Source organism: Oncorhynchus tshawytscha, linkage group LG12 (assembly GCF_018296145.1).
Source record: "Oncorhynchus tshawytscha isolate Ot180627B linkage group LG12, Otsh_v2.0, whole genome shotgun sequence".
Taxonomy (NCBI): Eukaryota; Metazoa; Chordata; class Actinopteri; order Salmoniformes; family Salmonidae; genus Oncorhynchus; species Oncorhynchus tshawytscha.
The window spans coordinates 58,890,673-58,918,087 of NC_056440.1; the positions used below are offsets into that span (position 1 = coordinate 58,890,673).

At 42.2% G+C, this 27,415-nt stretch overlaps 1 protein-coding gene across 2 annotated transcripts in view; it reads left to right on the forward strand.

The window, feature by feature from the left end:
* The first annotated feature begins 1,253 nt into the window (after positions 1-1,253).
* Positions 1,254-27,415, forward strand: part of LOC112263547 (myosin light chain kinase 3-like) — a 35,636-nt gene continuing 9,474 nt past the window's right edge. Inside the window, exons 1-3 of one of the 2 annotated variants that reach the window (XM_024439951.2) lie at positions 1,254-1,687; positions 25,124-25,217; positions 26,913-27,198. In XM_024439951.2, coding sequence (XP_024295719.1) covers positions 1,610-1,687; positions 25,124-25,217; positions 26,913-27,198 — 458 coding nt within the window. In that variant the 5' untranslated portion in view covers positions 1,254-1,609. Of the gene's footprint in view, positions 1,688-14,258; positions 15,015-25,123; positions 25,218-26,912; positions 27,199-27,415 lie in introns of those variants that run through there. The other variant, XM_024439950.2, reaches the window with a different exon arrangement.

The following is a 27,415-nucleotide window of genomic DNA, read 5'->3' on the forward strand; positions in this document are numbered from 1 at the left end:
ACGAGCCCGTCCTCCCCAATTAATGTGCCACCAACCTCCTGTGGTAGAAACATCTCTTTCAATGAAATACTGGACAGTCATTCCGAAGTCCCAGCGTCCAGGGGACCAGCTACAGTAAGTGAACAGCACTGGAAACAACATATTGTTTCAGGAGATGAAACGCCCCCCCGTTAAGTCTTGTTCGGGAGAATCATCCCGCTTTCCATTTATATCCAACAGTCATGTTAGAGTGCCTGTGTATCCGTCTCGGAGGACTCAGTGGGCTGTTTTGACAACAAAAAAACCTTGGTCGGAGAGGACGGGACATTGAGTACCATTCCACATGAAGTGAGTCAGAGGCAGAGACAAGGACGACAGCAGAGGCAGACACACACACGTCAGGCATCCAAGAAAGACAGATTGTGTACAACTTAAGACAGAACGTGTAAAACTCTATACACACCAGTCATGACAACAGTTTGAATCATGCTGTTCCCTTACCCACCAGCTGTCCTGTGATGTCTAAAGGCAGACAGTTAACTGAAGCAGCATCCACATCAGAAGGAGGATTATGGCATTGTAACAGTCCACCGCCCCACCAGCCACACACTAGTACATGCTGTTCATAATAGATATGTCATATGTGTGGCTCAAGCACGTGTACATACACAGTGACAGGTTAACAGGTCAGCGATAATGACAATGTGCACCATCATCTCCTTAGGACCATTGTGACATCATCCCTCTGGCGTGCATACCTCTTCCTGTATCATGGAGCCGACACTTCCCCTGCGGACAGCAGAGCCTGTAGACAATATTCCAAAAATACCCTGCACTTCTCAACAAGGTGTTCTGTCTGAGGAGGAAAAAAACTGCAGTGGGATGCTTGCCAGGAGGTGAAGACTTTTCCATCCCACCTGAAACCCTGTTGCTGCCAGGCTGAGAGGAGTCCTCTTTTTCCCTGAGTCTAAGACTTGGGTGGTTTTGAGGTTAAGACCAGCAACACGATGCCACTGCATTTGAGTGTTGGTGACGCACCTTCTGTTGCCCCAAAGCAGAGTCGTGTGGGATCAGATCCCTAACAGGTTCACACACGCACGCACTTAAAACACACACGGAGGGGTGAACAGGGTGGGGTAAACTGGTATTAACCTCAGTGGGGTGCAGAGAGAGGGCATTCGTGAGAGATCTGAGAACGGGCTCTCTTCACCTCAGACTAGGAATCATCCTCTCATCATCATTGGGTGGGAGGAGGACCCCCACAGAGACCTTCCAAAACAAAAAGGCCAATCTGAACCCCTATTAATAAAGCAGGACACTCACATTTCGTGCATACCCTTGCCTAATCGCAGGCAGCTGTTATCTCCCTGCAGGAAGTGCTCTTCGCTCTGGGCTCGGCTGTGGTGCTGGTGCAGTGCTGATATCAATACGGGAGGGGACAGGACAGGGACCCGGCTACAGCACAGGACGAGGCACCGGGTGATAAGATAGAGTTGTCTCTGTCAGTACCCATCTTTCTTTTCCACTATGTTTCAGTACCCTGAGGGCCCGGCTTCCCCATTCTCCATAAGGCATAGAGACCCTGGTATGGAGAACTGTAGGTCCTAACCTTTTAGGCAGAGAGAAAGTGATGGGGACCTCTGTCTACAGAACTCTCCTTCTACGCACTGGAGGTTTCAGCGTATCTGACTACATCCAAAAGTTCACGGTAAGAGACCTGGCTCTCATTGCTTCTGGGTTGAGGTTATACAAGCTAGTTTTATTTTTGTCATTTTATTTAATCAGGTTCGTGGATGAAATGTCTGATGATTCAAGACAGACCATTGGTCACACAAGGTTGCCTAATAATGATAGGCATCTAATAAAAGACGCTAGACAAAACTAAATGAATTACTGACTAGGCTCTAGAACATTTATGTTTTATGATTTTATTCATAAGGGCCAGGGGTTACATAATATTGAAACACAAATCATCATACACTCAAAGAAAAACGATGCATCGGCATCACTGAACAGAAACGAACAAACAGCCTCGTGCTCAAAATCACATTAGTAATCGGTCAGTGAAGCGAGACCAAGTCACATTCACTGTACCATAGCTAACTCCTTTAGTTTTCAGCATTGCCCTTAACACAGCATGGGAGCATGGGGAAATGTTATTTGGAGGTGGTCAGGTGGAAAATAAATTTGGGAGAGGAGTGGGTTATTACGGCTGAGTCTTGTTTTTCTCAATTACCTTTCAAGTACTTGAATTAAGACTTCCTTGTGAAGTAATACTTTTTATTTTATGTTCTTAAATAATATGTGAAGCATAGCACTCAGGGTTAGATCATTTGTTCAACAAGCTTGCTGAAAACATGGCTTCTTGCAGAAAGAAACTTGTAGTTTTGAAGGTCTGTTTTTGTCTATCCATATCAAAAATATCTTCAGGAAAATGATAACAGTTTGTGTGTGTGTGTGTGTGTGTGTTTGTGTGTTCTTCAGAGAAGGAAGGGGAGGACCATCCTCCTTAGTGAATTTCAACAAATAAAAATAGTGAAACATTAAAAATGTTACCCTTTTTAGTTAAAACTATACTAAATAAATTCATGTCACCAAATAATTAAAACACACTGTTTTGCAATGAAGGTCTACAGTAGCCTCAAAGACATTCTGTAGAGTAGCACCATGGTGTAGCTGGAGGACAGCTAATTTCCATCCTCCTCTGGGTACATTGACTTCATTAAAAAACCTAGGAGGCTTGTAGTTCTCACCCACTTCCATAGATTTACAAAGTAATTATGACAACTTCCGGAGGACGTCCTCCAACCTACCAGAGCTCTTGCAGCATGAACTGACATGTTGTCCACCCAATCAAAGATCAGAGAATGAATTTAGTACCTAAAGCATAAGCTACAGCTAGCTAGCACTTCAGTGCATACAATGTGGTGAGTAGTTGACTCAAAGAGAGAGAAAGACAATAGTTGAACAGTTAGCTATGACTATCCAAAACGGGAATTCTCCCAAGTCAAGGTAAGATTTTGGCTTTATACATTTATTGCCACTGGTGCCCGCCGGTGCAGCTGCTAAACTGCTTGCTGTTGACTGTACACTGCACTGCTTGATTGTAGCAGGTTTAATAACGTGTTAGTTCTAGTAACTACAGTATGTTGACTATGACTTTAACATGGTGACAACAATGTAGGTTGTGTGGGATCATTACTCCAATTCTGTTGAAAAACATTTCTTAAATGGAAGCAAACAGATCGAAACAGGGATAAACCTACCTGAATTTGTCCATTAGAAACTCTCGTTTGCAACTGTTGGACTAATGAATAGACCCTAGATTAGCTATATGCAGGCAAGAGTGTGCAAGGCGGTATTGAATGTGTCAATGTCTGTCAGCTCGATTACTCACATTTTTCTCTCGACCTATGTACCTACAATGTAAACATTAATTCATAGGCTAGGTTGTAGAAACCAAACGATGGGTATAGGGAAAATTCGACTATCATGCACTATCCTAAACCTATCGATGTTATATTGAGCTGGGTGAAAGGAATATGAATAACAGTCATTCAATATGCTGTAATAAAAATTTGTCCATGCTCATAAAAAAATAGATTTGTCCTCCCTCATCTTAAACGGCACCAACCACTGGTGTATTATCCATAGCTTTAACTCTGGCAGCTGGCTTAAGAACATACACAAGTCCCTATTATCCTCTGGGAAGCTGTACTTGTTGAGTGATTTATGAGCAACATTCCCTTTAAACTGTGCGGGTGCACAGTAGCCCCGAGACTTCCACACAACACCTCTGGGACCCAAGCAGAAGAAATATCAGCCAATGGAGAGAAGCACCACACGAGATTGAACAATTTTCTAGAGCAGTGGTCACCAACCTCTCAATCGCAATCTTCAAGTCACTCCTAGTCAATAAATCCTTGTGTTCCTATTTTCTTTTTATTAATCTCGGGCCAGCAGCATACCACCCTGCATCCCACTGCTGGCTTGCCTCTGAAGCTAAGCAGGGTTGGTTCAGGTCAGTCCCTTAATTGGAAACTCTGAATCCCTGAATTTGAATCCCTGAATCCCTGAATTTTAAACCTCTGGTCTAAAAAAAAAGATGCCAATGCCCCAGGGCAGTGATTGAGGACATTGCCCTGTGTAAGGCGCTGTCTTTCGGATGGGATGTTAAACGGGTGTCCTGACTCTCTGTGGTCACTAAAGATCCCATGGCTCTTATCATACGATAATGTTAACCCTGGTGTCCTGGCTAAATTCCCAATCTGGCCCTCATATAATCATGGCAACATAATCATCCCCAGTTTACAATTGGCCCATTCATCCCCCCTCCTTATCCCCTGTAACTATTCCCCAGGTCGTTGCTGTAAATGAGAATGTGTTCTCAGTCAATTTACCTGGTAAAATAACTGTAAAATAAAAAATATATGTATATGGGTTACGGTAGGTGCACCCGATTCAGCAACCCTGCGCCCGGGTAGGCGAACCGTTGCCATTTTGAAAGATTTTATGTGTCTTAATGTACAAACTCTGGCTTCCCGGCGGGCTCAGACAGCAAATGAAGTGTACTATAGGTCTTCCACTGGCCAATCGGATGGCTCCGATTACCGTGTCTGCAGTAACATAGCAGGCATCAAATGAAGCTTCAGCGAAATTGATACTGTGAGATTTCAAAAAATGTAAAACCATGACTAGAGAGAGTCTGCCAACGAATACAGCAAAGAGCTGCTGTTTTTATAAGTGAGTTGATGTTTAAGTTCTTACTCAGCCCTGTCAACACTCTGTAAGCCATGAAATGTGCTTTATTTCTTCCTATTTCCATTCAGCGCTACAACAAGCATTGCAGCAGTAATCAATGAGTAGGAAAGTGTATCGATAGGCTGGCGTTGTTGTCATTATTAGCTGCTTGGGTCTTTTTTAATAGGAATATTTCACATTCTCTGTTCATAAAAGTAACAATATGCATCTGTGCATGAGGCAGAAATAATGCCGTGCGACTCGAGTTTTGCCATCAACTGGAAGATGGTGTCCCTTTTTGGTGAGTGTCAGTGGAGGACAGGGAGAGCGGAGGGGATGTTGAGAGGCGGACCATCAGTCTGCTGCTCTCTCTCTCCACTGAGACTGACCATAGATGCAGGCACCATCGGCCCAGTAAAGTAAAAAGAAAAAGCTAATTAGTTCAATGTATGCCCACTTGGCGGTGCCTCACAAGTAATATGACAACGGATCTATAACATGTATGCTCATATAGCCTACTTCAAATTTTGAAATATAATTTCAAAAAATGTCCCGAACAACAATGCATTGACAGGGCAATTCAAGCAAAGCCAATATGCGGTGATAATATATGGTTTACTGCACAAACCTGATTGCCACATTACTGTTTTTAATTGATTAATGTTGCATAGGCTTATGTTTTTTAAGTATTGTTTAAAAAAAATCTGAGCGGGAGATCTCGGCATGCATTTTGACTCAGAAAGTGATCTTGACACCGAAAAGGTTGAGGACCACTGGTCTAGACTTTTCCCTATTAATACTTTCAACGTTTCCCTTTACTGTTCAATTGTGGTTGAATCAACGCAATATCAGCCACTTTCAATGCAACATATAGAAAAGGAAAGAGAACTATGCAATAATTGTTTTTTTTAGACAGAATGCATCGAGTAAGATTATATTGCATTGACATGCAGGACTCTACACTTTACCAGTGCGCCATAACCAATCAGAGTTGCAGTAGGCCTATATGCAAATAGACCTTTGCCATATATGGATCTGTGCTGTTTACTTTGAACTGGCCTGTGTTTACAGCATGAGTGATCATGATTAGATGCGCTTGTTTTGAAATCAAAGCGAGAGCAGCATGTAGCCACGTGTGCACATTTTGGTAATATCCTTTGCTAGTTAGTGAATTAGATAATGTGTAGTCAGCAATAGGGGAGTGATTGCTTCCTACAAGAGCACAAAATGTGTACATTTCTAGACATCTTTGAAAAGTGAGTCAGGTAAAAGAGCTTTTTTGTTTTGTTTTAAAGGGTCAGTGTTGTATTTTGAGACAGGCTTGAATAAGCCAAGTAGCCAATAGGCAGAGGGTAGTATCATTTGTCTGATTCTCTGTAATAATGGTATGGGAATAACAATGCATTCTATTTTGTAAAGTGGTTTCTTTCATCAAACAACACAACATGTTCAGTCACCTCCTTGTCTGAAGGACAAGTGGATAAACAGGTTCATGTTAAGACCTACCTGTTTTTTCCCCTAGAAGTCTGTAGGCCTACATTGAACACCACACATTTTCTGCTACTGTAAACTGTATGGCAGAACAGCTATTTCTATGTTAAAAGGTCACAGGGTGTATTTTCTTGATTGTAGGCCTACATTATGATCAAATACAGCCTCCGTGTTAACAGTGAACGCACGCTGGAAGTTGCACATCATTTTCACAATATTCAAGTTCAAATCCATCATCTGGATTTTTTATGGTGGTTTTGGAGCAGTGGCTTCTTCCTTGCTGAGCGGTCTTTCCGGTTATCGACATAGGACTCATTTTACTGTGGATATAGATACTTTTGTATCTGTTTCCTCCAGCGTCTTCTCAAGGTCTTTTGCTGTTGTTCTGGGATTGATTTGCACTTTTCACACCAAAGTAGGTTCATCTCTAGGAGGCAGAACACGTCTCCTTCCTGAGCGGTATGACGGCTGCGTGGTCCCATGGTGTTTATGGTTTTTTATTTCAATTACTTGCGTCATGCACATAGTAGATGTCCTAACCGATTTGCCAAAACTATAGATTTGTTAACAAGAAATTTGTGGAGTGGTTGAAAAACGAGTTTTAATGACTCCAACCTAAGTGTATGTAAACTTCCGACTTCAACTGTACACTGTATCATGTTAATGTCAGGGGTCATGGAGAAAGATGAGAATTAGGTACAGCAAAAACTTTAGCTCTGCAAACAGATCAAAATACTGATTCCTCTGGTCTGCCAACAGCACTAACTAGTCCCACTAGGCAAACACCTTGCCACGCACACTTGTTCTGATGAATCAGGAATACCAGTCAGAAATTAATACAAATCCAGAGAATTTCCCATGCACACAATACTGTTAGCAGGACATGCACTCCAGAATGTTCCATGCTGTGTACACTTTAGAAAGGTGTACACCTGTCAGGAAAGATATAATTCGATTTTATTGCGTTTACGGCAAACCTCCCACTAACCTCCACCCCCAATTCTTCTTCACCCCACCTCACAGAATGTGGTCACGTAACATGGAACTGCCCCCGTAAACACTAGCCAGAAGAATTGAAACTATATGCAGAGGCGTTCAGTCAGACAGTTTTCATATGTTCTCTCTTTTGGTAGACAATAGGCTTTAATGGGGTATGGTTAGACAGGGTTAGATGGAGAGGAACGGAAGAAACCCAGAATACCCTCTCCAGTGACCTCACAGGTGTGAAACGTTGTTGTGTCAGGGAGGTAGCTTTTGTGTCACGTTTCCATTTCAGAGGGCAAATACACCAGGTTAACTCTGTTCAATACAAAGAGCCATGGTATTCCTACAGACAGCTTCAGTGTCCAGTTAGTTGGGTCTCCTTTACTTCCTTTGTCTGAATGACTTCCACTCTGTGATTTTATTAGAGACTGCCAGGAGCCATGTTTATTTTACTGCTATTGTTACGGACACTGTTACAGACATTAAATACAAGTAAACATGTGTTTTGTAACTCTAGTGGTACCACACCAGCTGTGCAAATGAAGGAAACTGTCCGTGTGTCTGATGTCTAATGGTTCCTCCCGGCAGGCATGTGCACAGATAGGACTCTACCTTTTGCCGAGAACATACTCCCACCCTTTTGGGTGGAAGTATAATTTCCCCCAAAAAATGTTTCAAATATTTGCTGTTGTTCTGAACCCACTGCCCACAAATCATTGTTAAAGTAGTCGGAATGACAGCTTTGGTCATTGATAAGCCCCTAAATTGGAACGCAGTGGCTGTACAGTAACATTCTATACATGATGTCAGAGCTCAGGGTCTCCGCTTCGCAGCTCTGTGTGGGTTTTGACTGACAATCATTCTACATTTGACAGCCGTTCGAAATCACTCACGTTAATTGGGCAACTTTTGAGCATTTGTTGTTGTTTGGATTCAGTCTTGTGTCAGGTGAACTGTTGTGTCCTCTCATTTGGTCTGATCATTTACCCATAAGATCCAACGTGTTCTCGTTCAATTGCTACCATGGCTTTTTTAGAGTTATTTTGTTAGAAAGATTTCAATCAGTCCCTATCAATATAGGCCAGTTTCCACGAGTGTAAAGGGTTAAGCAAAGCAATAAATGTAATCAAAATCTCTGCTAAATTACTACAGAGTTATTATAGATGAAATATTAAATTACTTTCAGACTAAGGGTTATTTATTTGTGTCATTTAATTTGCCATTAAGATGTGACCATCTATTGCTTTTATATACAGTAACTAAATCATCAAAGTTGCCTAATAATTGCTCAACGAGTCCATGACCATGATTGTAGGGATTTTTTTGGGGTGGAAGGGTGCCCTTTTTTTGTTTCAGCACATGCCCCCAAAAGGTCTTCGCACGGCCCTGCTTCCCAGCAACAGTCGGTCTGTAAGGTGATTATAGGTGCATTCTGGACAGAACCCTCTGCCGAATCGTAGGGACAGGGCATCGGCTTTGGTGTTTTTTTAAACCTGGGCGATAGGTCTGCGTGAAGTCGAACCTTGTGAAGAAAAGGGCCCACTTTGCTTGGCGCGGATTCAGCCTCCTCATTGTCAGTATGTATTCCAGGTTCCAATGGTGAGAGGGGCTACCTCTGATTGGGAACCATACCGGGCCAAACACATAGCGAATGCCCACGGAGCTGAAGTTCCTGATGAAATGGCAGTAGAAGTTGGAAAATCCCAAAAGCCTTTGTAACCCCTTTTTTTGTGGTTGGGACTGGCCATGACCTGACCGCATCTACTTTCTTCTCGGCCATCCTCATTCCCTGCATGCTGATTTAGTAGCCTAAGCTAAGAAGGAAACTGCCTTGAAATTAGCACATCTCAGCCTTAAAAAAAATGTTTTAACCAGGCAAGTCAGTTAAGAAGAAATTCTTATTTACAATGACAGCCTATGAACAGTGGGTTAACTGTCTTGTTCAGGGGCAGAACAGATGTGAACCTTGTCAGCTCGGGGATTCGATCTAGCAACCTTTTGGTTACTGGCCCAATGCTCTAACCACTAGCCGCCCAGCCTTGATGAAATGGTGGTTAGCCAGAAGGTGTTCCAGAACTGCTCGACATGAGTGATGTGATCCTTCAGAGTAGCCGAGTAGACCAGGATGTCATCAATATACACGACCACCTTGCGTCCGAGCATGTCCCTGAACATCTCGTTAATGAATGCCTGGAACACTGACGGAGCATTGGCTAAGCCAAATGGATTCACCAAGTACTCGTAGTGGCCAGACATCGTGCTAAACGCAGTTTTCCATTCACCCCTCTCCCAGATGCGGATCAGATTATATGCACTCTGCAGGTCCAGTTTGGTAAAGAACCAGGCTGCGCGGAGCTGTTCGATGGCTGCCGGCATCAATGGGAGAGGGTAACGGTACTTCGTGGTGATTTCATTGAGTCCTCTGTAATCAATACATGGATGTAACCTTCCATCCTTCTTGGCCACAAAGAAGAAACTAGCCGATGCAGGAGAAGTGGAAGTAAGGATGAAACCTTGTTGGAGCGCCTCTTGGATGTAATCGTCCATGGCCTGGGTCTCAGCCACCGACAGAGGGTAGATGCAGAGGCGTAGACCCTGCCAGCATGTCGATAACACTGTCCCAGGGGTGATGAGGAGGAAGACAGGTGGCGCTGGTCTTGTAGAATACCTTCCGCAGGTCCTGATATTGGACTGAAGGGCAACCACATGACTCTCAACCGATGTGAACCACAGGGGTTGGGGAAGCAGGTCCTCTGGAATTCGGGTGACCAGTCTGTGAGTCTCATCCTTGACCTTGAAGCCAAGGGAGGCCAAGGTGGTGATCATGTGAACTGGTGCACTGGTGATGAAGGGGATGTTCTCCTGATTAATTGACTCCACAGTGAGGGTGAGTGGTTGTGTGTGATAGTTCCGGATCCTAGTGGCCGATTATGGAGGGCTTGAACCGGGAAAAGAGACGCGAGCGGGTATGAGATAATGTTAAGAGATGAGGCAAGGACCTGGTCAATAAAGTTCCCTGTGGCACCAGAATCCACTAACACTGTAGACACAATACATGAGGGACAGTCAACTAGTGTGATGGACACCAAAAGAGTTTAGCAGAAAGTGATTAGGATGGGATACTCACTCCTGCCCCAGGAGGTGGAAGATCATGTGACTGTCCCTCTGCTCTTGTGGATCCTGGATTAGGAGGTGCCGGACACCGCTGGAGCTGGTGCCCTCCCTTGACCACAATACAGACAGAGCCCCAGCTGTCTCGTCCTGCATCGCTCCGCCGCGGTGAGGCGTGTGACCCCCTACCTTCATGGGTTCAGGCTCTGATCCAGAGTGTTCACGGAGGGAGGGAGGGAGGGAGGGAAGCGATGAGAGTACCTACGTTCCTGAAGCAGGTTATCCAGGCGGATGGAATGTGTGCGTGTACTCTGCAGCCGTCTGGTCCCCTGCCCCCTCTCTGCCCTCCGGGGGATGATCAAAGATACATTTTAACAGAGCCATGAACCCCTCATATGAATCTAGCTCCTCCTCTCCTCTCTCCCAGACGGCCGTGGCCCATTCCAACGCATGCCCAGTCAACAGATAAATAACCATGGTAACCTTGGACCTCTCGGTGGTGGGGGCTCCCATCTGGTGTGTTAAGTAGACAGAGCACTAAAGTAGGAAGCCACGGGCATTTAGATGGGGTGCCATCATATTTATCCGTGAGGGACAAACAGGCATCGCTGACCTGAGTGGGTTGCTGAATGGGCTGTTGTGCTGGGTCGACTGGTTGTAGAGTATCCTCCACTAGTTGACGGCTACGCCTCCCGGGTATGTTTGAGACGTTGCACACTGCAAAGAACCTCTTCCATAGCCATCCCTAGTTGTGCCAGTTGGTCATGGTATTGATGTAGAAGGTATCCCTGCTTGTTGACCGTCTGGGAGATAGTCTGTTTTCCTGCTCCTTCCATTGTTGGAGTCAGTATTCTGTAACGTAGATGCTGAGAGTCGAGAAGCAGGTGCAGGCGAAACGTTTAATAAAACATCAAACATGGAACGAGCCAACTTAACAGTAGCGTCTACGCATTAAACACAGGATCAATACTGACTGGGGAAGGAACATAAGGGAGTGCCAGATAGAGGGGAGGTAATAAGTGAAGTAATGGAGTCCATGTGTGCCTCATGATGATATGCAGGTGCGCGTAATGATTGATGCCAGGTGTGTGTAATGATGGATCCCAGGACCGGTGATTAGTATACCAGCGACGTCGAACGCCGGAGGGGAGGAGCGGCAGTAGACGTGACACGGCCTATATTTTAAATGTTGTTGCGGTCTTGGTATTAAGGGCCCATCCTACATTACCCATATGTATTGGGTCACATCATCATCGCTGGCCTGATCCCATGTCACCGCACCTCTCATTATCTATTGTTTCCTGTTATTCATTGCAGCTGGCCCTGCCCATTTGGGGGAGTAGACATTAATTTAGGAGCGCTGCTACTGCCAACGCTTACTTTCTGATATGCTAGGACACTAGCTAACTAGCCTGCCCTGGGTTATGGGGTGGTAAATAGAGTTGTTATGATGGTTCAGAGCTGCTGAGCGGCACACCCCCAGTGGAAAACCACAGCGGAGGCACATTTATTTTGCGGGCCAGCATCCTACCAGAGATTTCCATTGCCACTCCATTGCATAATGTGGTTACATTTCAGTGGGATGGTTCCTGGCATAGGCCCAAGGCAGAGAGCTAGCCTATAGTCTCATTGGGAAGAGCTTTATAAATAAAGAACCCAGTTTACATTCTGCCCATTAGACTGGGCCTAAGGGATGGTTCTATGGGCCATCCTCTGCTCTCCGGACCAGGAGACAGGGACCCATCATTTCAGCAAATCATCGCATCACTATTCACAGCGCTGGGATGAAGACATGCAGTATCATCAGAATGTATGATAACTGAATTAGGAGACAACACGTTTGTCTTCTCAGAAATGGCCGTAACACATATTTACCAAGAGGATTTAGCTTTTAAATTGTTTTCTAGAGCTCATTTGTCAACAGCTGGGCATGTTAGCCTAAACATATTTTATTAAGGTCTAGCTTGTTGAATCTTTGAAAATCACGGATTACATCATTGAGGTCCATTTGTCATAGAGCTGTCTTTTCAATAATAGTTTAAACAACAAACAGTATTTGCAATACCTTACTAATAACTGGGAGATGGGAAAGACCCGTGCAGTACAAAATGCCAGGATGTTCCAAGAAAACATTCCCATCCAATGGGACAGTAGGGGAGACGGGTGTTGTTTGTCACCGTTTTTACTCTTGTGTGTATTTCTCAGAACCAGTATATCTTACACGACTCTTTTCAACATTAAAAGAAAGACAACGGTCTTGGGTGGTAATAGGGACTATCTTTATTCTCATATCTTATTCCAACATGAAGTTAAACGCCATCAAACACACTCTGCCCACTTGTGACAACCAGCCCCATCACAGGGTAGTCACAATGTTTGCTTGGAGCTTATTCTTTTTGTAATAGGAAATAACGCAATATAGCACACATTCTTAGAAATAGCTTTTCTTTGATAGAACGATATTCCTAACAGAATTCAGCATTTTATACTTTGAGAATAATGTATGACGTTTTTTTGTATATCAAATCAAAGTTTATTTGTCACTTGCGCCGAATACAACAGTGAAATTCTTATATGTGTGTGTGCATGCGCATGTTTGCACACGCATGTGTACATGTGTGAGTGTGTGAAATAAAAAAGATGTGTGTGAGAGAGACAACACTCCCAGATAGCACAGACACCTCTGTCCAACAGATGTATACGTGATGCATTGGGAAGATGCAGTTTAGACATCGTTTGCTAATTTAGCAAGACGTCTCACAAAAAAAAAAGACGTCTCACATTCTACATTCTAAATTCTAGAGTTCTACATCGTTTATACGTCGGCCAGGCATCAACATTCTATTCTGATGTCTCGGTGACGTCTTCCCAATCTGCACACGCTCTCCACACTACATATTCCCAACACATTTTGATATGTCGGCCAAAGTTGTTCGTTTTTACTGGGAAGGGATGTCTTTATAGCAACCGCACAAAATAGCTTGGGATATATTGCATACTGGCAGTGGCAATGTCCCCGAACAGTATGGTTACAATGGAGTTAATAGTGTCAACCTACCCCACCAATGCTAGTTACCACATGGCTTGACTTAGCAACTCAGAAACAGGTTTGGAATAGCTCTTCTTTTCCTCTTCTTGATAAACAATTTTTCATGTATAATCCCATAATTCAAACATTTATAAACTAAAATAACAAAAACACATACTTTATGTTTTTTTTATTTTATCTGTGAGAAACACATACATTCCACTCACTGCGATGTTTTGTCACGCTGACACGAATTGACAAGGCGGATGAGTTCTTTCAAAGAATTCACACATTTGAATCTTAAAATTATTACACAGCACACTCTAGATTGGGAGTAACAAGCACTGTGACAACCAACCTACGAGACAACCAACCCCAGTCTCCCCTACCCTGGACCAGAGGGAGAGGGCAACTACTTAGATTCCTGCTTGCACTTCATCATCATTCCTCTGTCTACAGAGGTTTATTTTTAAAGGGAGGTGTCAGCCAATGTCAAGTCACGTTCCTTTGAGCGATGATGGGGTACAGTCGCCCAATCAGAGAAGCTGTGCTGGGCGGACCAGAACCTTTAGATCCACCAATGGTTCACTTCACTCTATCAGCACCAATAAACACACTAAAACATATACAAACAAACAACCTGTACATCCCAATGGGTCGGCAACATGACAATGGGTCAACATTTTAAAACAACACCCTTTCCAAAGCTCACAACATCTCTCTCTTAATACTGGCAAAAGGCCATAATCAAAAGGTCATTCCGTGCATGCCCACTAGTCAACAGCATCTTCTGAGGTTGAATTTAAATGTTTTGGTGACGTCAAGCGGCCATTGGAATTTTGGCAGTGGCGGGGCTACTATATAAAAACTTTAGGACAGAGAGGTAGAGAGAGGGGAGGGGGGAGACAAGTGGAAAGATAAGATAGCGAAGAGTTGGTGTTTATTTAAGTGGTGTCATGTCTCTGGCACATACAGACAACAGGGTCCGACAGAGCTGCCTGTATGGGAGAGGAACAACAACACCTCGGAGCTTCAACTAAAATAGATCCAATGCAGCTTGGAGCAAGGTGGATTAGCACAGCTTCCGTTGTCTCACCTGACACTTGTTCCCCGCTGTGTGGAATTTCTTGGAACTATGAGTAAACCAGAGACATTGGCCTCCTGCATTGCCAAGATGTACGAGGGGGGTAAATTGGACAATGCTGGGGCCCCTTCTGGAGCAATGAAAAAGCCAACAAACAGCCTGCTGAACAGCCTGGGAGGCATGGAGGTCAAGCTGAATCAGCTGGAGGTGAAAGTGGAGCAGATAGCCTGCAGCCAGACAGAGGTCCTCAGAAGGCTGGACATGGTGTGCCAGGGCATGGGGACGCTGGAGAAGGACCTGGCCCAGCTCAGAAAGGACAGGGACAGGGGCTCTCGTGGAGGTGGAGGGGACCCTTCTTTGTTCTCGGAGGTCAAGGTACTGTGTGGGGAGACCGTGGCACTGCTGAAGAACCTGCAGCAGGAGGGTAAATGGCAACGGGAAAAGATTGAGGGAATAGAGAGCTCGGTTTCAGCCATGGACAAGCTCTGGGGATACGTGGGGGAAGTCTTCCGAAGCTCCAAGATAGTGGAGTTCATCTTGAAAGGCATCGTACCCTGGAGGAAACAGGGCCTAATGTACATCCAATCGGAGGAGGAGGTCAGTGAGGTCATCCTGAAGCAGGCTGGCACATCTTTGCCATTTCATTAAATGTGATGTACTTAGGTGCTTAAAAATGTTTGAGTTATTTTGAGTTATGGTATTAACATCTGCTTTCATTTATTTTGTGAGCCATGACTCTCCGGTTCACCCTTACCCACTTAATTTAATAATTGTAAAGAACGCAGTGCATTCTGTATAGTATACAGTGTACACTATCATTGTTTTTGTTCTCACACTTTTAAATACTTCTCATTGAAATGGAGACATGAGGTCAAATTAGTTCATCATTTGCAGTACAGATATGCAATTTTCATCCTGTTTAGTTCACCACATGATGTGGTGTAAAATAAAGGGAACGATTTCTCTTTGAAAATTACAAATCCATGCTTTGGGCTTGTGGGGAAAGGATTTCAATGTTGGTGATTTGACTTCGATAACAGCATCTTTGTTAAATGTTAACTCTTCGTAAATGGTCATTGCTATTTTCATAGGGCATGACCTAACATAATGAGGAAGTGTAAGTTGAAGGTGGGCGTTTGTCCAGCAAAATGTCAGTTGAAATCCCCAGTGCAAAGTGTTGCTACAGAGTAGCCTTGTGCAAAGTCACTGAACCTGGCGACCTGTGTAACTGTCTGACTGTCTCTAAAATGTTTCTTCAGCTGTTGGGAAACAATGTGAGCTGTTTCAGTCGTGTTACTGTCAAGATAAGGCTGTTTGCTAGCATAAAATCCAAAGTTAAAATGAAGTGAGAGGGATTTGTCCCACTGACTGTATGCTTTCCCCCCAAGCTCATGACAATTTAGGATAAATAATCTGGATTATAATGTATGAAGAATCTCATCACTGGCATCTTGATAATCTTGACATTAAATACTAATGTTTGCTACAACATAAAGTAGCCTACTAACAAGCTATTAGAAGGCAGATGGAACGAAATGCTGGTCATCTATTCATTAGAACATAGAATTAGGATTAGAATAGTAATTCAATAGGATCTCTATTTATTTATTGAACCTTTATTTAATAAGGGAGTCGTACTGAGACCAAGGTCTCTTTTACAGATGAGTACTGAATTATAGAAATGACAGAAAATACACACTACAAAATATAAATACAAAATGCAAGCAAAAATCATTTTTATTTTATTTATTTATTTAACCTTTATTTAACCAGGAAGGGCTCATTGAGATTAAACTCTTTTTCAAGAGCGCCCTGGCCAAGATAGGCAGCACCATGTCATTCCAAAAAAATTACAGACAACATGAAAAACTACAAGTAATCTAGTAAAAACCATTGAATTCACAAGAGTATAAAACAGCAAATTAAAAACATTGACATGTCAGGGAATCAGCCTCAAAATCCTTCATCAAGTGATTTAAAAACACCAATCGGGACAAGTTCTTCCAGTTTTAAAGTATTTTGTAAGGTGTTCCAAGACGATGGTGCAGAGTACATAAAAGCCCTTTTACCAAATTCAGTTCGGACATTTGGAACAGTTTGCAGGATAAAGTCCAGCGAACGAAGAGAGTACCCACCACATTTCTGAACAATAAAAATGCACAAATAAAAAGGTAGTAAACCCAAAATGGCTTTGTAAATAAAAGTATACCAGTGACTGAGCCTACGAGTGACTAGAGGAGGACAGCCAACCCTGGTATACAAAGTGCAGTGGTGCGTAAGGGTTTTGCAGTTTAAAATAACTCTCAAAGTGCCATGGTAATGAGTGTCAATTGATCTCAAACACTGAGCAGAAGCATTCATATATAAAATATCCCTATAGTCTAGTAAAGGTTTAAACGTAGCTGATACTAGCCTCCTTCTGGCTTCAAAAGAAAAACAGGCCTTATTCCTAAAATAAAATCCCAATTTCAGCTTAAATTTTTTGTAAATTGTTGAATATGCAATTTAAAAGAGAGGCTGTCATCAATTTAAATTCCAAGATATTTATATGAGGTTACAACCTCAATCTCCTTGCCCTGACAGGTAGTAATATGTGAACGGTTCAGAGGTCTATTTCTTGCATTAGAAAACACCATTCGTTTAGTTTTGTCAATATTGAGGATAAGCTTCAATTGACACAAGGTATGTTGAAAAGTATAAAAAGCGGTTTGCATGTTCTGGAAAGCTTTTGTAAGAGACGAGGCACAACAGTAAAAAACAGTATCATCAGCATAAAAATGAAGTTGTGCATTTTGGACATTTTTGTCTAAATCATTTATATAAATAGTGAATAAGAGAGGACCAAGTACAGAGCCTTGGGGCACATCATTCAAGACAGACAATTTAACAGACATAAGCCCATCAAATTGAGTGCACTGAGTTCTATCAGACAGATAGTTAGCAAACCATGCAACTGCATGCTCCGAAAGACCTACACTCGACAATCTCTGCCTTAGTATAGCATGATCAACTGTATCAAAAGCCTTAGAGAGATCAATAAAAAGTGAGACACCGTGCTGTTTTTTGTCAATCGCTTCAGTGATATAATTTAAAACCTTCATGGTTGCTGTAATTGTGCAATGCTTCTTCCTGAAGCCCGATTGGTACATTGATAAAATAGAGTTTGTAAATAAAAACTCTTTTAGCTGTTCACTTACAAGGGTTTCAAGTATTTTCACCAGGGGTGACAGCTTTGAGATTGGCTTATAATTATTTAAAAGATTTGGATCTCCCCCTTTTCAAAGTGGTAGGACAAATGCTGATTTCCAGATCTTTAGAATTTCATTACATTCCAGGGTTAGATTGAACAGAGATGTAAGTGGTTCAGCTATGAAATCAGCTGCCAGATTTAAAAAGCAGGGATCCAAAAGATCAGGACCTGCAGGCTTTCTCTGATCTAAGGATTTCAGGGCTTTATGTACCACCTGCACTGAAATGGCAAAAAGCTAAAAGTTTGACCAGCTCTCACTGGTTCATCCACACAGGGTTGTACAGAGACAGAGGACACTGAATCAAACAGCCTACCAGATGATACAAAGTGCTCATTGAAACAATTCAGCATTTCAGTTTTGTCACATATAGCAACAGAGTCCTTCAAAACACATGACGGTAATTCATTAACATTACTGTTACCAGACATAAACTTAATAGCCTTCCAAAACTTTCTAGGGTCATTCAGGTTATCAGTGGTAACAGACATAAAATATTCAGACTTGGCCTTCCTGAGAAAAAATAACACTTGTTTCGTAACTGCCTAAAAATAAGCCAATCAGCATCAGAACATGATTTCCTTGCTTTAGCCCAGGCTAGATTACGGTTGTGAATAATACAAGACAGCTCAGAAGAAAACCATGGATTATCCCGCCCTTTAACCCTGAACTTGGTTCACTATGAAATCCCAGCTGCCAGATTTAAAAAGCAGGGATCCAAAAGATCAGGACCTGCAGGCTTTCTCTGATCTAAGCGGAATGGGGCATGTTTGTTTACTATTTGGGAAAACCCATCATGAAAGAATTTCCAGGCAGTTTCCACATCAGGGATAAACTCAATCTGCTCCAGTCAAAATAAAACAAATCATGAAAGAAAGCCTGCTCATTAAAACGCTTCACATTTCTCTTACGAATAAAACGTGGGTTTGTCTTTGGAACCTTAGTATTTCTAACAGCAACAACAGCACAATGGTCACTTAAATCATTACAAAAAACACCAACCGCAGAATATTTATGTGGAACATTTGTCAATATCAAATCAATCCGGGTAGATTTATCTGGGCATTTATGATTTGGGCGAGTGGGTGAGTTAATCAACTGGGTAAGATTCATAGAATTACAAAACATTTTTAAATCATCAGACACCAGCTTTAACCAACACCAGTTGAGATCACCAATCAAGATCATTTCACTGTAAAGAAGTTTAGACATGAGGTGCATCAAAGAAGAAAATGCATCACCGACAGAGGGGGTCTATAACAGCCAATCAATCACAGAGGGGGGGTCTATAACAGCCAATCACAGTTATAGAGAGGGGGTCTATAACAGCCAATCACAGGGGCACTGGGGGTCTATAACAGCCAATCACAGTTATAGAGAGCAGAGGGGGGTCTATAACAGCCAATCACAGTTATAGAGAGCAGAGGGGGGTCTATAACAGCCAATCACAGTTATAGAGAGGCCCTTTGAAACCTCAATATTCAAAGCAAGAAATTACAACTGTTTACAAATAGTTTCAGACTTTGCCACACTTACAGGGAATTGAGTTTTTACATATATAGCCACACCCCCACCTTTCTTAACCCAATCAGTGCGATAAACATTGTAACCACTTATACAAATATCCTTATCAAAAACAGACTTGCTGAGCCAGGTTTCAGAAAACACAATTACATCAGCAACAGTTGATTTAGCCCAAATCCTAACAGGCTGCATACAAAACCCGATCTTGATAATAACATGGTGATAGAAAACAAACACATTCATCAGTAATTAAGGTCCTCAATCAGCTTTCTGAATTCTCCTAGAGGCACCCAAACGTTACATTTAAAGAAAATTTTGAAGATTGATCCACAAATAAGGTGCAAGAAAACTAAAAGCTGATTTACCTAACTCAGTAGAGACCAAAGGCATTTCCAGAGTTAACCATCCCGGAGACCGGATGTGGTAATTCGCACGTCTAAAGTTTAGTAAAGATGTTAGCTACAGTGGGACCTTTTGTAAAAGGGCTTTATAAATTAAGACATAGCAATGTATCAACCTACGCAATATCAAAGAGGTCCAACCAACTTTCTGGTAGAGAATGCAGTGATGAGCACTAAAACTGTTGCCTGTAATGATAAACTGCATCTAGCGGCTCTAATGAAGTGGCAGTTGCGTTCACATAGATCCGGGGTGGGCAACTCCAGTCCTCCGAGGGTCCGATTGGTGTCATACTTTTTCTACATCCCTAGCCAATTGCCCACCCCTGACATAGATCATGTCGCCATAGTCTAGGACCGATAGGAACGTCGACTGAATAATCTGCTTTCTACTAATTAGCAAGAGCCAGGGTCTATTTCTATAGAAGCCCATTTTTATTCTCAGCTTCTTAACTAACTGGTCAATATGCTTTTTAAAAGACAGCTTTTCATCTATCCAGATGCCCAGATATGTATAAGCCGGGACACGATCAATATGGACACCATCAAAAGTGCATGTGCTTAAATCGTTATTTTTATGCTCTAGACTCCAGTGAGTATCCATCCTCCTGTGTGGTTCAGATGGTAGAGAATGACATTTGCAATGCCTGGGTTGTGTGTTTGATTCCCATTGGGGGGGCCACTAAAAAAATGTATGTACTCACTACTGTAAGTCGTGTGTCTGCTAAATGACGTAAATGTAAACAATATATACTTAGTTTTACCTGCAATGCTAATTTCAGGGCAATAAAGTTTTTCTGTAATACAAGGAATGCAGCCTGTAGTTCAGGTAGAGCCTGGTCAACCATGGGGGCAAAAGCATACACAAAAGTAAAGTATCATAGGCATACAAGTGCAGGTTACAATTTTTTACAGACAGGTCAATATTGTTAATGGAAACAGTAAAAAATACAGGGCCCAGAACCCTGCGGGACACCTTTCATATTATCCTGATTTAACACCACCAGTAGATACACATTGAGTTCTATCTGTCAAGTCATTTATTAACCAGTTACATGCAGCCTGGTCTAGGCCAATTGAAGAAAGCCTCTGAATTAGCAGTGAGTGATCAACAGTATCGAAAGCCTTTGACAGGTCAATGAAGAGGGCAGCACAATGTTGCCTTTTATCCATACAGTTAACCACATCATGACTGGGTATAAAACCTGACTGATGTACATTTAGAATGCATTTCAAAGATAAGGAAGATCTTAGCTGATATTTTAGCTGGGCAAGAACGTTTCGAAATAAGGCCACCTTTGTGAAGGGGGAGTACATGGGCTGTCTTCCAAACCTTGGGGATAGTACCAGATATAACAGACCAGTAAAAATCTGGGTTAATTATTCAGCTATCAAGGCGGCAGAGAGCTGCAGCAAAAATGGATCAAGCATATCAGCCTCAGTGGAGCTAGAGGCTGGCAAAGGGAAGAGCAGTAGATTGACTGACCAGGGTCAGTTAAACCACCATTTCTCTAAAATAAAAATCCTGTCAAGATAAAATTATGACTAAAAGCATAATTTATCCCATTCTTCACAGTTATGATGCCAGAGTCAGACAGAACTTATTAAGGCAGGGATGAAGAGGAGTTTGTACACTTCAGAGCATTTACTGTTTTCCAAAATGTAAAATGATCACCAGCAGAGTTAGTGATAGAGCTTAGAAAGTAGCTTGACTAAACTTTCTTAATCGAGATAGTATCTGTTTCTCAATTGCCTCAAAGATTGCCAGTCCACTACAGGGTCAGTTTTCCTTACTTTGGCACAAGCCTGATTTCTCACCTGAATGAGCTGAGATAGATCTAACTCTTGGTTTTCTTCTGAGCTATCTTTGAATCTGAATTGTTTAAAAGGGGCATGTTTATCTGCCAGAACAGGTATTCCCAAACTGGGGGTGGTATGCGCAATGCCGTCGGCGGTACGCCAAATAAAAACGTGATTCACATTTTCAAAAATAAAATTTTAAAATTGTAAAAATGTAAAACAAAATCTTCTTCACATTTTCAAACAGCCCATTTATATTTTCCAACGTGATTATACATTTTGGTGAGTTTTTTTTCTTGCCTGAGTAGCGTCGTTTCACTGCCAAAAATAAAATTAAACCATCTTGTGTTCAGCAAAATAACAACACAATGTCAAATACAGGTAGCCCAGTCAAATAATTAACATCCGATCACATTAACCGTAACTCTCTCACGGGAATTCCACTAACGGTCCGTATGTAGACAAACGTAGCTGCTGCTCATGTTGGTATCTGTACTGATGGCGCAAATGCCATGACTGGGAGACATTGTGGAGTGGTAACTCGCGTGCAAGCAGTTGCTCCCGACGCCACTTGGGTACACTGCAGCATCCACCAAGAGGCTCTTGCTGCCAAGGGAATGCCCGACAGCTTGAAAGACATTTTGGACACTACAGTGAAAATGGTTAACTTTGTTAAAGCAAGGCCTTTGAACTCTTGTGTATTTTCTGCACTGTATAAAGATATGGGCAGCGATCATATAACGCTTTTACAACATACAGAAATGCGCTGGTTATCAAGGGACAAAGTATTGACATGTTTTTTTAAATTGAGAGACGAGCTTAAAGTTTTCTTTACTGACCATAATTTTCACTTGTCTGGCTTCTTGCATGATGATAAGTTTCTCACATCACTGGCCTATCTGGGGGACGTTTTTTCTCACCTGAATGATCTGAATCTAGGATTACAGGGACTCTCTGCAACTATATTCAATGTGCGGGACAGAATTGATGATATAATTAAGAAGTTGGAGCTCTTCTCTGTCTGCATTAACAAGGACAACACATAGGTCTTTCCATCATTGTATGATTATTTATGTGCAAATGAACTCAAGCTTACGGACAATGTCAAATGTGATATAGCGAAGCACCTGAGTGAGTTCGGTATGCAATTACGCAGGTATTTCCCGAAATGGATGACACAAACAACTGGATTCATTATCCCTTTCATGCCCTGCCTTCAGTTCACTTACCGATATCTAAACAAGAGAGGCTCATCAAAATTGCAACAAGCGGTTCTGTGAAAGTTTAATTTAATCAGAAGCTACTGCCAAATTTCTGGATTGGGCTGCTCTCAGAGCATCCTGCCTTGGCAAATCGCGCTGTTAAGACACTGATGCCCTTTGCAACCACGTACCTATGTTAGAGTGGATTCTAGGCCCTAAGTAGCATGAAAACTAAATACAGGCACAGACTGTGTGTGGAAAATGATTTAAGACTGAGACTCACTCCAATACAACCCAACATTGCGGAGTTATGTGCATCCTTTCAAGCACACCCTTCTCATTAACCTGTGGTGAGTTTTTCACAATTTTCGATGAACAAATAAGGTTTTATATGTAATATAGTTCAATAAAGAGCAAAATGATTGATTCATATATATTTATTTGTGCCCTGGTCCTCTTTGTCACTTCCCACGAGCCGGGTTGTGACAAAAACTCATGCTCATTCTTAAGTTTAAAAAATGTCTTGTATAGTGTGTGTGTGGCAGGCTTACAATCATGGCAAAAAACAACATTTGAGAGAGCGCTGACCCTGGTGCTAGAGGGGGTATGCAGCTGGAGGTTGAATGTTTGAAGGGGTACTGGACTATAAAAAGTTTGGGAACCACTGTGCCAGAGGAATACATTTGGAGGATACATTTTCTAGAGCCAACTCAGGGTTAGGAGACGGTGGCTAAATCAGAGTAGAACATGTCATGTAAAAATCCTCGAGGAGAAAACTTTTTAAAATGTGTCTTCTTAATTCAATGAGAATTAGTATTTTGCGGTTTCGTATCTCTAATACATATTATGGGACAATGATCACTGATATCATGTGTAAATACGGGTTAGTAATGCGGGTTAGTAAGAATTAAATCAATCAAGGAGGAGTTAACAGGATTTTTCACTTTTCGCCATGTGGGTTTTGAGATCAATTGAGTGAGTTTAAAATCAATGCATATGCATTGAGGCCAGGGATAGCCAATTCAGATTCAAATCCCCTAAAATGACCCAACTCCGAACACAGAAAAGGTGTTAAACACTCAGATATAGCACCAATATAAGTCTTGTAAAACAATGTGGCCTCAATGGCCACACAAGTACTCTTAAATCTCTACCTGGTACAGCCAGAAGAGGAGCCACTTAGCCCAATATTGGACTAAAGGAGCATAACTTTCCTCCTTTGTCCTTTTCCATGCTCTGTTTAAAGGGCGAATTGGCTCTGGAATCCAAAACAGCCAAATACTCCATCTAAACATGAATCGAGTCTCTATTTTGGTAAAGTTCTAGAAATATAAATCCTCTACTTTCACATCACTTCAAAATACACACTTACTATACACTGTTTTAACCTGCATTAACACAGTTGCAGCCAACATTATTTTTCAGTGACAACACGTTTGTGGCGTCTGTCTTCCGTTTACACACAGCTGTTCGAAGATGCAGCAAGCTAATTAGCCCAGGTAGTCCACTCTGTCTACCGTCTGTTTTCGGTAAACAAGCACTGTAACCTAATATGGCCGTGTTGGAACCCTAACCCAAAAAAGGTGAGTATCAATTTAACCTCGCATGGTCGGAACTTGAAGCACAAGCATTTCACTATACACGCATCAACATCTGCTAACCATGTGTATGTGACAAATAACATTTGATTTGATTCTGTTTTTGGAAAATTATTATATGAAAGATAAGGTCGCGGATCTGAACAAAAATCCTCCTTACAGAAGACGCCTTCGTCCAAGGACTCTTTTGTGCCATGAAATGGAACTGACAGTCAAGGGCTACTAGCCACTGTGCTAATGCCTCTGCATTGCTTGCTCTTAAGGGTTTGAGGCTCACAAAAAAACTTTGTGACTGCTGGTGTAAAAAGGGCTTTATAAAATACATTTGATTAATAGATTGAAATGTAGATCTTTTTTGGGGGGGTGGAGATAGTGTAGTTTAATTCAGTGTTCGTAAATAGTCTGATCGCGTTAGGCAGACAGATGGACTCTAATGAGAGCCAGTAAGGTATGCCGTGCGAACACAGTTGCCCACCCATGCTATGACCCTGCGGTGTACTTCCAGGCCAGATCCCCTGTTGGCATCTCCCAGTTACTCATGGCTTAGAGTAAACTACTAACAGAGTCCAGCTGAGTCGGCCCAGTAGGCATCTGTTATCAGTTATGTGTTGTCATTTCAAATATGTCACACTAGTTCATCATTAATACTAAAAAGACCGTGCCTCAATCATTCTCCATGCCTCAAGTCCATGCCTGAAGTATTGGCAATGTGGTGATGAGTGGATGTGAACAAACATTTAGATCAGATATTTCAGCCTTTAACTTGTTTTTTTCTTTCTCCTGTTTGGTATACATGGTTTATCTTGTTCAAACTTGATATCATACATACTCCTGGAATTGAGCTACTGTACCACATTGGTGGTAGAATGATTGTTAGACCTGATTGTGAGGAAGTAGTAAGGAACAATATATATGAAGGATGTTCTCTTCCCTCAGAAAACTAAATCAGAAGATAGCAGCATAAAGCCTAAAGTCACTCTTTGCGACCAGGGGACTCAGGTCCAGGAGGAGGGCTTACAAATCGCCACAGGTAAGCTGGACTTGTCTCTGTGTTATCAGTTGGCATTGATTTTTAAAAATTCAGTTGTTTTTCAATCAATCAATCAATCAATCAATTAATCAATCAAATATTATTTATACAGTACCAGTCAAAAGTTTAGGGTTTTTCTTTATTTTTACTATTTTCTACATTGTAGAATAATAGTGAAGACATCAAAACTATGACATAACACATATGGAATCATGTAGTAACCATAAAAAGTGTTAAACTAATCAAATTATATTTTATATTTGAGATTCTTCAAAGTAGTCACCCTTTGCCTTGATGACAGCTTTTCACACTCTTGCATTCTCTCAACCAGCTTGCATTTGGAATGCATTTAAATGAACAGATGTGCCTTGTTTGTTAAAGACCAAGTCCATATTATGGCAAGAATAGCTCAAATAAGCAAAGAGAAATGACAGTCCATCATTACTATTATACATGAAGGTCAGTAAATCCGGAAAATTTCAAGAACTTCAAGTGCAGTCGCAAAAATCATCAAGCGCTATGATGAAACTGGCTCTCATGAGGACCGCCACAGGAAAGGAAGACCCAGAGTTACCTCTGCTGCAGAGGATAAGTTCATTAGAGTCACCAGCCTCAGAAATCGGCAATTAACTGCACCTCAGATTGCGGCCCAAAAACATGCTTCACAGAATTCAAGTAACAGACACATCTCAACATCAACTGTTCAGAGGAGACTGCATGAATCAGGCCTTCATGGTTCAATTTCTGCAAAGAAACCACTACTAAAGGACACCAATTGGCTTGGGCCAAAAAACATGAGCAATAGACATTAGACCGGTGGATATCTGTCCTTTGGTCTCATGAGTTCAAATTTGAGATTTTTGATTCCAACTGACGTGTTTTTGTGAGACGCAGAGTAGCTGAACGGATGATATCTGCATGTGTGGTTCCCACCGTGAAGCATGGAGGAGGAGGTGTGATTGTGTGTGGGTGCTTTGCTGGTGACACTTTCCGTGATTTATTTAGAATAAATCTGCAGCAATACGCCATCCCATCTGGTTTGCGCTTAGTGGGACTATCATTTGTTTTTCAATAGGACAATGACCCAAAACACATCTCCAGGCTGTGTAAGGGCTATTTGACGATAAAGGAGAGTGATGGAGTGCGGCATCAGATGACCTGGCCTCCACAATCACCCGACCTCAACCAAATTGAGATGGTTTGGGATGAGTTGGACCGCAGAGTGAAGAAAAACAGCCAACAAGTGCTCAGCATATGTGAGAACTACTTCAAGACGGTTAGAAAAGCATTCCTCATGAAGCTGGTTGAGAGAATGCCAATAGTGTGAAAAGCTGACGTCAAGGCAAAGTGTGGCTACTTTGATGAATCTAAAATCTAACATATATTTTGATTTGTTTAACAGCAGAGGTAACTCTGGGTCTTCCATTCCTGTGGCGGTCCTCATGAGAGCCAGTTTCATCATAGCGCTTGATGGGTTTTGCGACTGCACTTGAAGTTCTTGAAATTTTCCGGATTTACTGACCTTCATGTCTAATAGTCATGATGGACTGTCATTTCTCTTTGCTTATTTGAGCTGTTCTTGCCATAATATGGACTTGGTCTTTAACAAACAAGGCACACCTGTTAATTTAAAAGCAAATTAGTGATTACTTGAGCTAACTCCTTCTCGTACGTCTGTTGCTGTTCTCCCCACAGGTTACAAGCCGGTGGTAGAACTCCCTGTAAAGGAAGCGAAGGCCACAGACCATGAAGTGGAAGTCCCAAATGCTCCTGAGCATGATCCCTGCAGGTTATCAGAAGCTCTCACAGAGGGCCCTGCAGTCGACGAGGCCTTATTCCCATTTACCAATAGTAAAAGCTCTCGCAAGCCCAAAGAGGTCACCTTAAAGAGCAGAGAGCCCACCAGAGTCCAGACCTTCGCCTCTGATGTGGTCGTAGCTCAGGTGGAGGTCACCATCGAAGTGCTTTCTGAGCTGAGGAGGTAGGCTGTCACTGATTCATAACCAAAAGAAAATACCAGAATTCCAAAGGGCAATCTCTCTTTTTATTTAAGTGCTTTTTTTGTCAACAAATAGCAGCACCATTACTCCCAACAGGGTTATGAAAAGTGTGACAGGTGGAGCTGTTGAGTTGACGTCAATTGTCATCGAAGAGATAACAAAGAACTTGCACTCACTGATCTACACTTTCAGCTAGAA